Source organism: Atractosteus spatula, chromosome 13 (genome assembly GCF_055471065.1).
Source record: "Atractosteus spatula isolate fAtrSpa1 chromosome 13, fAtrSpa1.hap1, whole genome shotgun sequence".
NCBI lineage: Eukaryota > Metazoa > Chordata > Actinopteri > Semionotiformes > Lepisosteidae > Atractosteus > Atractosteus spatula.
This window is the reverse complement of record NC_142718.1, coordinates 4,245,280-4,257,906: the sequence shown is the minus strand read 5'-3', so window position 1 is coordinate 4,257,906 and position 12,627 is coordinate 4,245,280. Positions and strand designations below refer to the sequence as shown.

Below are 12,627 nucleotides of genomic sequence, written 5' to 3'. Positions count from 1 at the left end.
TCCACCAGAGTGCGTCCGGCGCTTTCTTATACGAATTGAAACTATAAAGGCACCAGTGACAGTTTTTGTGTATTGTCTTTATCCGTGCGATCGGCTTATTATTTTTAAAGGTGCCAAATAGCAATATCCCTTCAACAGCAGTTTTCACGGTACCGCTGTTTGAAGGATAACTCGCTGCTGTTTTTGTGAGACCCCTGCGCATTACACAACTTTGCAGTAACACGGTGTGGTCGTAAGGGGACGCTGTCTTTATAGACTGCGAATCAGGAAGCCGGGGGTCTTCCTAGAGCAGGGGAGCGCGGTGTGAGCGTCGCAGTTTGTCGGGGGTTTTCATGTTGTCTCCTTGAAAACAAAAAAATGGATTTTGAAGATTTGTTTGATGAGAGGACGTTTTCTTTTTCTGACTTCCAGGAGTTCACGGTATGATCGTTTATCTCTTTCTTATTGCTGTGAAACCTGCTGTCATGTCTTTCGAAGAGTCCTGCCCTTGACTGACTTATCTAGTCACCTGTCCTGTACTTCCTTAAATGTCTGCGACTTATGCTGTTTCGAATGAAGTGTTTGCATTTATAGTAATTAAGTACACGTTTTAAGAAATGTGTTTTATCTATTGATTTACCGCAGCTAACTGGAAACAGTGTCATCACATGCACATAAGCATAGAAGTTATATGGTATGTCGTTAGTACGGGAAAAAGTGACAACAAAGTTTTCAGTTTTTTTCAGTTAAGCGCACACGTTCACATTTTTCGCTCAGATCTGACAACGTATTATCCTGTGCTTACAAAAATGACGGTTCTCGATAAACGGTTGGGGTGGCATTCGCAAATACCAGAGTTCGCGGTTTGTTTTCATGAGGCGTACGGCAGCTCGGAGCACTGGATCGCGGCTGCGCGTACCACTCGACCCCGCGGCTTTATCCTGGCCTGTTTGAAGGCCTCAGCGACGGGCGCGGATTAAATGATTTGTCCGTCACTCCCTTCTTTTGTGCATCATTCGGGGTGCTGTCATCACACGCGTAGCGTTGTCAGCTCTGTTCCTTGCGTCTTAAGTCTTAACAGTACTTTTGTTCCTAAAGTATCTTACTTTAAATCCTATAATGAACTCGGTTCTTGCGTGTATTATACTTTTTTTTAATTAAATGCTTTATTAGCTAGCTTTTGTTAAAGCAAAACTTACTTAAAACTTACTAAAAATTCCATTTCGAGATCTTAATAACTTAGCTGATACTTGTTCATTTACAAGGAAGCATTTCATTTAAAAGAAGTGGAGTTCTCCCTTGTTTGTGTTTGTTTTTTTCATTCTTAGCACTGTTGAATGTGATCAACATTTCATTACACATTTGCACAGAAGGGTTTCCATTAAAATGGTTCAATTTCACACAAGTCTTTTTTCTTCTAGTTCCTTCCTGGCCATCAGAGGCTCTCTGAACGGGTTCGGAAGAGGTTGTACTATGGACTGGATAAAGACTGTGCGTTTGATGCCCTTTCATGTCCTGTTACTGGTAGGTTGCCTGATTTAAAAGAAAAAATGTTTGATTAATAATCTGCAGGAATTGTTTTAGCTTTGTATTCCTTTTTACAGACCTGTGACAGACTGATTGAGTTGTCAGTAAATTCAGATTAGAATTTCAGTAGGTAATCGTTCTAGACATGGAACTTGAGTTTAGTCAATTCTGATTCTAAAAGGTAACATGGGTATTTGTGCAGTGAAAAAAACTTTAAACGTAAATTTGATTTGCAAATGATTCCATCATTAGACAATATACAGTATGTATCCAGGAACGTTGCATAAAAACATTCATTGGATTTATACTTTTCCAGAGCACTTAATAAGGATTGCAAGATTAATCTCCACTGCATTCATTGATTTTAATAAACGTGATCAATCTGGGGCAGACAGGAACACTTGTATGATGCTGCTCATTTTATTAGTTAACATTTTGGTTTTGCCCAATGAAGAGTGAGGCAAAAGCCTTTTACAACCTGAAACGCAGATCTTTACAAATCTGTTTTGTTTTTTTTCTTTTTCGATTTTCTTCATTTAGATATCGCTGTTGAACTGCTTCAGAAATCTGCTCCAAGTCCGATCCGCAAACTTCAGAAGAAATATGCAGCACATGTGGCACGGTCAGTTTTTCCCTAAATTATTTTGCACCAGTAGTTTTGTGTGCACCAGACCCAGGTGGGGGGAGAAGGTTGCAGATAAACTGGAAAGTCCTTGAAAGTTGATTGTAAAAGAGCGATTTGTTATTTTTGCAATAATCTTGGAATGTCTCTCATAATGACCATAAGGCTATGTGTAAATATTTTGTGATTAGTGCACTCGACGTTCATTTAGACATGACAAACGATCATATTTATGGGTGAGAAGACGGAAATGTGAAGGAAGCTTATCATTTTGCCTCAGCAGCTATAAGCAATAATGTAAAACATTTTTAGATTTAAAGTCATGAAGGTAAAGAGGTAGGATTCCAGTTGCATGGCAGCTTCATTCATTCAAGATGTTATCTTTGTATGAATAGTGCTATGAAAGCAGAGAGGCATTAACATTATTTTAACTTGTTTTCTCTGTGTCGGTTTCTTAAAGCCTGGTTGCAACGTCCAACATTTGCCATATTGTGTAAAGTGCTTTAGAAACAGAAATGGATCAAACTGCTTTGCAGACTACTTGGAATCTGATTTGTGGTCTTGCCCTCTGTCCTCTCCCATTTCATTTTTTAAATAAAGCTTTACATGCTCAGTGGAGGTAGGACTACATACTGTAAGGCTGGGCTGTTCAAGCTTCAGATTGTAGGGTATGCGTGGTAAATGCTCTCTGCAGTAATGTAAAGCATCTGAAAATAGATGCCCCTCCAGTTACTGTGCAGATCATATCACTGAACGGCTTGCTTTCCAGTTTACCACATTCATTCTTGCAAAGCATGCTTGCAATCTAGCTCCATTTTCACAGAGGCAGTGTTTACTGACATCGGCACTACTTGCTTACATAACATTGGGGCTCATTAAACCTTAAACCGACCAGAAATTAGAGTAGATGGGTTTGAAGAAATTATATTTAATTTGGTATGTTTATTTATCGTGAAAAATATTTCACCAACTTATTCGTACTTATTACAGTCAAGCTAATATGTACAAGGGGTGGCTAATAGCTTTAGTTGATGTTTGTTGAATTTTATGTCAATGTTTCTTGCTTGTTTAGGGAAGCTTGTATTTCTCCTTGTGCAATGATGCTAGCTCTGGTTTACATTGAAAGACTGAGACACAGAAACCCTGACTACCTGCAACAGATCTCCTCCTCTGACCTCTTCCTGATCTCCATGGTACGTAAACGACTGTTAAGAGACTGGTATGGGCGAAATGTTTACAAGTGTACTTTTTGTTTTTGAGGCATATAATCACATATCAAATATCATGTGATTAGAATCAAATCTAATCAAAAATTTGTGAAGGTGTAAATTAAATGCATATCATTATGTTGACAGAATTAAATATTTGTATCTCTGCTCAAATTGGATTGTCGGTGACTGCTCAGTAGTGCTCATTTGTACTCTGAACGCAAGCTCTTTCCAGGTATGGATGACCATGGGCCAGCAGGGAAACCTACGTTCATTTTAATCAGACAGTTTATTTTTGCATATTGAAAACCTGTGCATCTTTAGGAGTTATGCGTGTGTTCTTTCTGTTTAATATAAATTGGGCTCAACTGTTTTATGTTAGCATTTACTTTTCAGAGAGAGACTATCAACAGTAAGACAGTCAAACCAGTACTGGCAAGTTAGTATCAAAGAACATCATCTCACGTATCATGCTGGTGCTTTTGATTTTTGATTTAGTTTTTTTTCTGCATTTTCAGAGGAAAACAGCTAAATTAACGAGTTACCCGATGAATTGAAATCGATCAGTTGTGTGTGTTTGTGTCTGCCTCCAGATGGTTGCCAGTAAGTACCTGTATGATGAAGGAGAGGAGGAGGAGGTTTTCAATGATGAATGGGGAGCTGCAGGGAAACTGGACGTCCAAACAGTGAACAAGCTGGAAATGAACTTCCTCAAGGCCATTGTAAGCACATTTCATTGTCCTTCAGCCTGCATTTTAAAGTGAAAACGACCTTTACCATGACTGACACAACAGGCAGATGTTTTGGGGATTTTATTGATATGCGGTAGGATTCTGAAAAATATATGTTTACAGATGTATAATCTTTTTGTTGCTGCAGTGGTTAGCATTGCTGCTTTGCGTCCCTGGGGCCCTGGGTTCAACCCCTGGCCTGGGGTGCTATCTGTGTGGAGTTTGTATGTTCTCCCCAGGTTGGTTTGAGTTTCCCTTCCACAGTCCAAAGACATAGTGGTGGGTTACTTGGCCCTGGTGTGAGTGTGTCTGCCCTGTGATCTTCCTATTATTAACATGTAAAATTGTCTCTCATCTTAATTCCCATACCTGCTTACTGTATAGATTTGATGCCCGAGTGCTATAATTTTACACATTCCTGTAGTATTGTTTTGATATTTAAAACAATGTTTTTCTCATTTGCCGTCTAGAAAGTCATATAATTTTATGCAACGTTCAAGGTCAGTACGTTGGTGGAATGTTACACTCTTGTGCACTTCTGTTGTTCAATATGAGGAAGATATCATCTCTTTCAATTTGGAAGATCACAGGATACTGTACTAATTGAATGCTCAGAACCTCCATGTCGAAAATATGCACATATTTATCAGCAGAACATAATTTAATGATGACAATTATTAATTGTAAGCAAATAAATGTGAAAATATAGCAGCATATTCCAGTGTAAATCCTGGACTTTCTAATGTGTGAATCTCTGCATGAGTGATCAAAGACCAATAAATATAGAGATATAGATATATAACCTATTATAAAAATCAAATAAACTGGTGGGCAGGTGGGCCTGCCTGAATTAACTTTGTGACTTGGAATGAAAAGAGATGAGTTTGATGTAGTGGGTAGAGAATGTGTTTTGCAGCTGATAGCTAAGAATCTTCAAAAGAAAGATCTGTTTCCAAGATAATAACATCTTGCAGTTGTCAGAGACAAAAATATCTTAGTCAGGTGGGCTACAGCAGCGGCTTCACATGCGGATGTGACTCAGTATGTGAATCGGTACACCTGGTTAGTTGCTTCCGACAAGAATTCTGACATGATTAATCGTCAAATAACTTGAGTTCTCGGCTCTAAGCACCAAGGCATGACATTAAAGAAAATGTCAAAATGTTTGATGGCAGGGAACAGAGAGGACAAGCAAACTCTATACTTTTCAGGTGGAGCCCTCCTGTCATTGATGGCTCTCTCACAGTCCTTTTTCAGATAAGATAAGATCACTTTATTGGCCATATACAATTTCTTATATTAGGAATTTGTCTTTTCGCAGACCCCAGCGTGCTCTCCATGAGACACACAGACAGGGAGAGAAGCTGGGGGTCAGAGCGCAGGGTCAGTCATTTATACGGCGCCCCTGGAGCAGGTGGGGTTAAGGCCCTTGCTCAGGGGCCCAACGGAGTAGGATTCCTCTGCCGGCCGCAGGATTTGAACCGGCAACCTTCCAGCCACAGGCGCAGATCCTGTGCCACAGAGCCACCGCTCCACCCATGATTAATTTCTAACTGAACTGATCTCTTTTTGCTATGGTGTTTAGAATTGGCTGATTGAAGAAATAAAGTTTGATCTCGCCAAGCTGTCTGATTCCACCTCCTGGCACATCAGACAGTTTCTTTTTGCATATTGAAAACCTGTGCATCTTTAAGAGTTATGCACCTATTCTTTCTGTTTAATCTGAATTGTTGTCAGCCATTTTAAGTTAGCACCTACTTTTCAGACAGAGACCACCAACAGTAAGACAGTCAAACCAGTACTGGCAAGTTAGTATCAAAGAACATCATCTCGCGTATCATGCTGGTGCTTTGAATTTTTGATTTTCATAAAGGAACAATCCACAAGGGTAGTTTGGAAGCTATACCCACTCTCTCCCAATAAGCCTTAAGTTTTTAAATAGATTCTTTTGATTTGTTTTATATTTTCATTTCTGAAATCATGTAGTTTTTCTCATTCATTTGCTGACAGATGTTTCATCATAAATAAATCTGCTGCTATTTCCATAGGAAAACTGTGCGGCTTACTAATTGGTGCGACTTCTGTTTGCAGGACTGGAGCCTGTATGCTGAACCAAGCGAATTCTTTGATATTTTAAGCCAGCTAGAAACGAGGTAGGCATGTTCAAATGTTGTGTTCCCTGTTGCATCGATTCTGACCCGTGTGATCTTGTTAACTGTCCTGTAACAGGCCAGAATTCACAATAGTTCACCGCAAAATTGGAATTATCTGTACCCTGATCTCATATGACAATCCCAAAATCAATGATTAACATGTAGTATATAAGTATGTAAGTCAGTTTTTAGAGGACCTATTTCTCAGCAGCCAGTTAATGGGAGAGAATAGTTTGGGCACAGAAGTTATGTATTTCCTGGCTAGAGATGGAGACCCATATTAACCTGTGTGAAATGCAGATGAATCTACTAATAATGATGGATGATATGTTCTGCACTGCTGTGTTTTGTGCTTGGCATTTTGCTGTAGTTTGATATGTACTTCATGCTAATTTTATTCCCTTTTTAAATATTTTTGGCCCTGTGTCATGCATTCAAGGGCCAGCATGCAGCATGCTGTACTGCCGACCCATTGCATCTTGTTGCCTTCTGATGTGTGCTTTTTCGTTAAAATTTAGATGACCCTGTATTTCAAATGTTATCCGTGACCTACTATCATTCTGACTAATGCATTAAGTAGCTGCACTAGTAGTGCTAATAGATAATAGCTAATAAATAGGCTTGTCTCTTGATTGAAACAGTTCCTGTATGTTAATATCAGCTAGTGTACACATCCCGTACAACTACATTTTGCCAAACTGTAACCGCAAGTTCTATTTAGTAGCTGTTTTCAAGCCATGGGAAACACCTCTGTATTTGTAAGCAACCACTAGAATCAGATCATTAATATACTTAAGGCAACAGGAGGTTTTTGCTTTTTTTGCTTTTTTTGCTTTTTTTGCTTTTTTTGCTTTTTTTCCATTTTTGCTTTTTGCATGGCATCTTTTCTTTATTTTTAAAAAACCGAAAACTTGGGGGGGGAAACCCAGAGTATATTTAGTAATTCGATTGTTAAGTAATGTGATGCATTGAAGCCTGTTCTATTCAGCAGTGTGTGGTGTGACACTACAAATAAGATGCATGAGCAGTGTGGTAGTGTTTTCACTTAAATAGAAATCCACAAGGCTGCAAGAGTTAACAGGGTTATATAATTTCATTGTGACCAGCATAAGGAATTTCAAAGGAAAAATCAGCTTTCAAAGGAACAAGCTCATAGATACCAGATATCTTTCAGGAAGTGAAGCCTGGCAAGTACAGGCTTGCCCTGTGTTTAACTAAATAACGGGGGAATTTGCATTGGATTATCTTGTATGTAAAAACTACAGCGCAAACAGGACTACCCCCAGCCAAAACCGGTCAGGTATCTTGTAACCTTATTACAGTTGTACCTGAGGTTTAAATAGAAACCAGGTAAGCAGTGCTGTAATACTAACATCACTGTCAAACATCTTTCAGTTGTTTTTTTTCTGGTGCAAGATAACAAAAAAGTAACTTCCAGGTATTGTATCCAGTACCAACACAGTTACCAAAAGAGAAGTACTAAAATTAGAGGGATCATCAGATCCATGAGCTCTTATATTGGTATTTTTAAGTTACAACTCTTGCTGACTTAAGCTATTTAAATGCCTGAAGGCCTATACCGTTAGAAAGGTTCTGCAAAATCAATGTGAATTATTCCTGTTTCCATATGTCGCCTTGGTGCGCCTTTTTATCACGCATTTGCTAGGCGTGCCCCTGTTATTGGAGTGGTTTGCAATGGGTTCCCGGATTTTGTGCATCTCTACATATTGTGTTAAGTATGGGCTATTATCTCAGGTACCGCAGTCTGTAAAATGCTGACCTTTTTGTCGTACCCAGCATTGCCCAGAAGCAGGGCTTGAAGCGAGGCTGGTTTACATACACCGACCTTTGTGTGCTGCTGGAGCAGGCCGTGTGGCAGAAAGCTTTCGTCAACATCTATCTCCACTTCACCAAAGTAAGGAGCCGTTCATGTCACCGGTTCTGCTAAGAGCTCTCTTACGAGATTATTCTGATACAAATGAATGTATACTAGCTTATTTAGTGTACAACGTCTGGACCAAAATGGTCAATGGTTGTTAACTTCCCACTCGTATTGTTTTTGACGTCCTTTTCCAGTTTTAATGGCGTGTTATGCAGATTCTAGAGCAATGATAGCTTCCTGGGAGTGGCCTGTTGTCTTCTTTTTCATATCCCGAGGTAGTTACATAGATGAAATCCTAATCTCGTGCAATTCTAGGCCAAAATACGTTGATGTGAGCCTCGTTTTATTGGGTCCTGTCCGCAGGAGGTGAGGGGTTTTTTCTCTCCGGGTTTGGAATTGATTGGGAATGACTGGAAACTCAGCCTTGTGGATCTGTGTGGTCTCTCGTAGCTGGCCTGTATGCTGGGGCTGGTGTACCTCGCCAGCGTGGCCGGACTGATCGCGTCCTCCGCGGTGCTGCAGCAGCTGACCGGCTCCCACACCCTCCCCGTGCCGGATGGAGGTGCCTTCGGCCCCCGGGGGGAGCGGCCCGGCCTGGAGCAGCCTCAGCCCCCTGCCTCCGCCCTTCGCTGCTGCTGCTGCGTCTTGGGGAATGACGGTCAGGATGGGCACCGGGCCGTGACCACCGCCACCGCCACCACCGCGCTCTGCTTCTGGGGCTCGTTTCTCGCTTCTCTCTCCTACTCCTCCGACCCCCAGCCCGTCCCTGACAATACCACTCCTGGACTTCACTGCTCGGGTTGCCTGGGCGTCCCTTGTGGTTCCAGGTTAATGCTTCAGTGTGGAACGCCCAATACCACTGGATCAAGCTTCTCTCCTCCTCACAGCCTGTTGGGACTGACCTCACAGACGGCCTTTTCTGTGAGCGACGGGGGTCTTTTTAGGAGAGTGCTTGACCCTCTGTTCAGCCTTTCCCTCAGTATCCCTCGATGTTTCCCAGAGACTGTGATGCCGTTCGGAAAGGCCCAAACCTTCCTTCTCCCCAGTTAGAAATGGCTGTTCTATCCCACTCTCTTGGGGGGGAACAAAATTGTAAAATTGTAATTTTCTTTTCTTCACGTTTTTGTGGTTTGATAAAAAACGCGGTTTGCAAACCTAACTTTTCAAAGGTGACTGTAAATAAATTTCCTATTTTACGAGAGACAGGACGTGTGAAGATACGATCAGGGGGGCCATGAGAGACTTGGTCTCGGCTGAAGGGCCTTTCATGGGCTTGTCAACAGTCCGCTCTCAATAACAGAGATTTCTAAGTGCAAATAGATGTATTTAAAATTGTTCATCTTCGGATTCTCCACATCTAAGTGGTCACGTTCTGCACAGAAATGCCTAATTAAACAATTCTGTATTTGTCACAGTGTGTTTGGATCACATCGCACCTCTTAACTTGACGTTTCTGGTGGTTTTCTGAAGACTTGAGGCTTTTTACATTTTTTCTCACAATCACCCAGGAAAGTAAAGAATCGTTTTCACAAAACGTAGCTTTTTAAAACGGCCTTGAAGATGTAACTGGGGGCGGAGTGCCTCTAATCTTTACAAAAAAGAAACATTTCCTAGGTCAGTTGTAACTGAAAATGGTATTGTTAAGATGTGGTCAAAATAAATCAAAAGTAAATGCCAATATGGCCAATATGAGTACATATTAATACATATTAATCCATGAAGGTATTTACCCCGTTATTCTAAAATATTCCATTCTAAACCTATTTTTTTGTAGGTTTGTAGATGTTCTGGGGCTTATTGTATTATTTTTGTATACCTGAACTTGGACTTTTTTTCTGAAAATATATCATTTTGATTAACCATCCTCTTAAATATAGCAGAAGGTTTGGGTATGTGGCAGAGTAGTTCTCTTATTCTTAAATGGAGTGAGAGACCCGATGACATGTTTTGTTTTTTTCTTAAGGGTCTAGGGAAAGGTTTAGATGCTGAGTGTGTGCCTAGTTTGCTAGAGTCTTGGGTACGTTTTCTGAAGTTTTGAAGGTCTTTTCTTGTTTGAGCCAGAATTTATGCTCCTATTTAATTAGGAACTGGTAAATAAAGAGCATGAGTTCAGAAGTACAGTAATAAGTACAGTGGTTTCTTTGAGTATCATAATGTGCAGCTTTTGGCTACTATTAAAACAGTTTGGATTTGGGGGTATTATCCACGTCTGCACCAGGATACACTATGTCAGACTGAAGGCTTTACATCTCTAGGTTCTCTGTGGCGGTTTCTGATTTGAAACCAGCAAATCGTACTTTGAAGTAAATATATAGTGCAGGAAGAAGAAGAACACTGTATCCATGCAGAGTGCTGGTTCTGTTCCTTGTTTTGTGAAGTAGAGTCTTAAGTAAATTATTTGAAAAGTTTCTAAGTGTGAGAAGGTCTGGCTTTCATTTACAAAGTAAAGCACTTTAATGCTTAATTAAGAGTTTACAGAAGAGGCTGGAATCCGTTTAATATGTGGCTACGCTGCGCATGAGTGCAACATTTGTAATGTTCATTTTCACAACAAAGAATTGATGTAACCAGCTTCACTTGCTACTATGCCCTTCTTCTGTGCTCTCTGAATACTCTCATGGTTATTCAAAGGAAAAAGGATTTTGTATGGTTGACAATGTTCTGTAACTGTCTGCTCTGTGCAGCATCAGTATTTTTAATACTGTATTGTTCCCATAGTCCAGCCAAGAAGCACAAGTCAATACTACCCCTATGTGCAACACGTCTTAGGCTACACTTAATCTTCTTTGAATTATCGCTTGCATCTTTTTGGAGTTAAAAAACAGGGGCAAAAAAAGGCATCTGAACAGGATATAACAGACTGCGTGAAAACATTTTTGTGTTTGCGATTCTATTTTCAGCGGTATGACTCCAATAACATTTTCTATAGGACATTTCCTTTAAATTGCTTCAACGGCTGTCTTTAAATGTATAAAATTGCTAATTTAACAGTGAAACAGGCTTAGGCTTATTGTAAATGAGAAGCTGCGTACTCAGAAGGTGTAAACTGAAATCATTTAACTTCTGAACACCTGTCACTAATTTAGTAATTTTACACAAAGTAATACAAACTAAGTCTTAATTGGTGAATTTTCCATACATATTCCATGAAGTGTGCAGCATATTCATTTTGTTTTTGCACTGAATGAGTAAATAAGGGAACTGAACTTTGAGGATGGAGCCTTTCAGTCCTAAGGAATTCAGTTCCCATAGCATGAAGTTAAAGATTTAGAACATAGGATATAATCCTGTCTATTTCTAGGTGATAGTTCTTTTGAGGACAGTGAATTCAAGTACACATACCGTTTTCTAATTTCAGATTTTTCTTCCTGAATAACTGCTGAATTCAGAGAGCATCTAAAAGCGTTACCAAATGTTTAACCCTTGCAAACATAGCAAGTGGAAAATGAAAAGATCTGGCAAGTGACTCATTTTTAAGTTTTGTGGCCTGTGTTATTTTAAAGTCATTTGTGGTATTAAGTTTACTTTTCTCCCATAGTCAGTGACTATATGACTTTGTTTAGGTGGTGTGTTACTATGGAATTAGCGTGTTATCATTTAGAGATCGGCAGTATTTTATTTACACACAGCTTTCTTATGCAGAAATTATTAACAGAATTGGATGGTGACGTAAAAGCTGTTGAATCCAGTGCAATGCTTTTATTTTTCTAAATGCAGCAGCAGTTAGTATTTTATTTTGGGAAGTATTTTCCTTTTTGTTTAAAACATGGGACAATTCTGTCTATAACAACATTTAATTTACATCAGACTTCATTTATTTGAATTGATATTTACATTTTTTAGAACATCAGAATTCTGACTTGGCTCAGGCCAGGACTGAGGTGCATTAATAAACTTTACAATGCATGGAAACATAGAAGAGTTGAAACAAAGAAGAGAACATGTTGGAAAGTTGAATATGGGTTGCACCGCACTTATTTTTTTTCTATAGAATTCTTTTTATGAGCATTTCCTGTCACACCTTGGTAAGTGATATTGAATTATTTTCTGGTTGCAGTCTGAGATGCAGGATTACCAAAGTGGAGCCTGATTAGTTCTTCTGCTAACCAGAACAAAAATGTCAAATTGAAGGAACTTGTTCATCTTCCTGCTCAACTCTTCCTCTCACTGCTTGTCTTGTTCTGAAAAGCACTGAACGAAGATGGAAATATTCCTACCCATAGTCAAAATACCATCTGCGTGTGGCTTTTCGCTGTCAGTGCAATGCAATTTTGTATGTTTGGCCATGACATCTGTATACATTTACATTTTTGTGATGGGCAAAAACAGGCTTTTAAACCATTGCTGGGAGACTTTAAAGGAGCTCCAAGGTTGTTATTTTTTTTTTACTTCTTAAACTTATGGAGAACATAAAATGTATAAAATTCTGTATAATGCTTCACTGTTAAAATAAATTTGATTAAATTTATTTTGAGAATTTTAATTTGGTTCTTTTTGTTACAAGATAAAGTGTGGATAATACTAA

General features: G+C 39.5%; 1 protein-coding gene across 2 annotated transcripts; it reads left to right on the top strand.

Annotated features, from left to right (window-relative positions):
• Positions 1 to 257: 257 nt before the first annotated feature.
• Positions 258 to 12,570, top strand: cnppd1 (cyclin Pas1/PHO80 domain containing 1). 2 transcript variants are annotated; one of them, XM_088929966.1, is made up of 8 exons: positions 258 to 420; positions 1,401 to 1,503; positions 2,047 to 2,128; positions 3,201 to 3,321; positions 3,930 to 4,058; positions 6,159 to 6,220; positions 8,018 to 8,135; positions 8,553 to 12,570. In XM_088929966.1, the coding sequence occupies exons 1-8, from the start codon at positions 358 to 360 to the stop codon at positions 9,150 to 9,152; spliced, it is 1,278 nt and encodes a 425-aa protein (XP_088786092.1). In that variant the 5' UTR covers positions 258 to 357; the 3' UTR covers positions 9,153 to 12,570. The 2 variants fall into 2 exon arrangements, with proteins under 2 accessions (XP_088786092.1, XP_088786093.1); XM_088929967.1 differs by having other exon boundaries at positions 267 to 420; positions 3,255 to 3,321.
• The last annotated feature ends 57 nt before the right edge of the window (positions 12,571 to 12,627 follow it).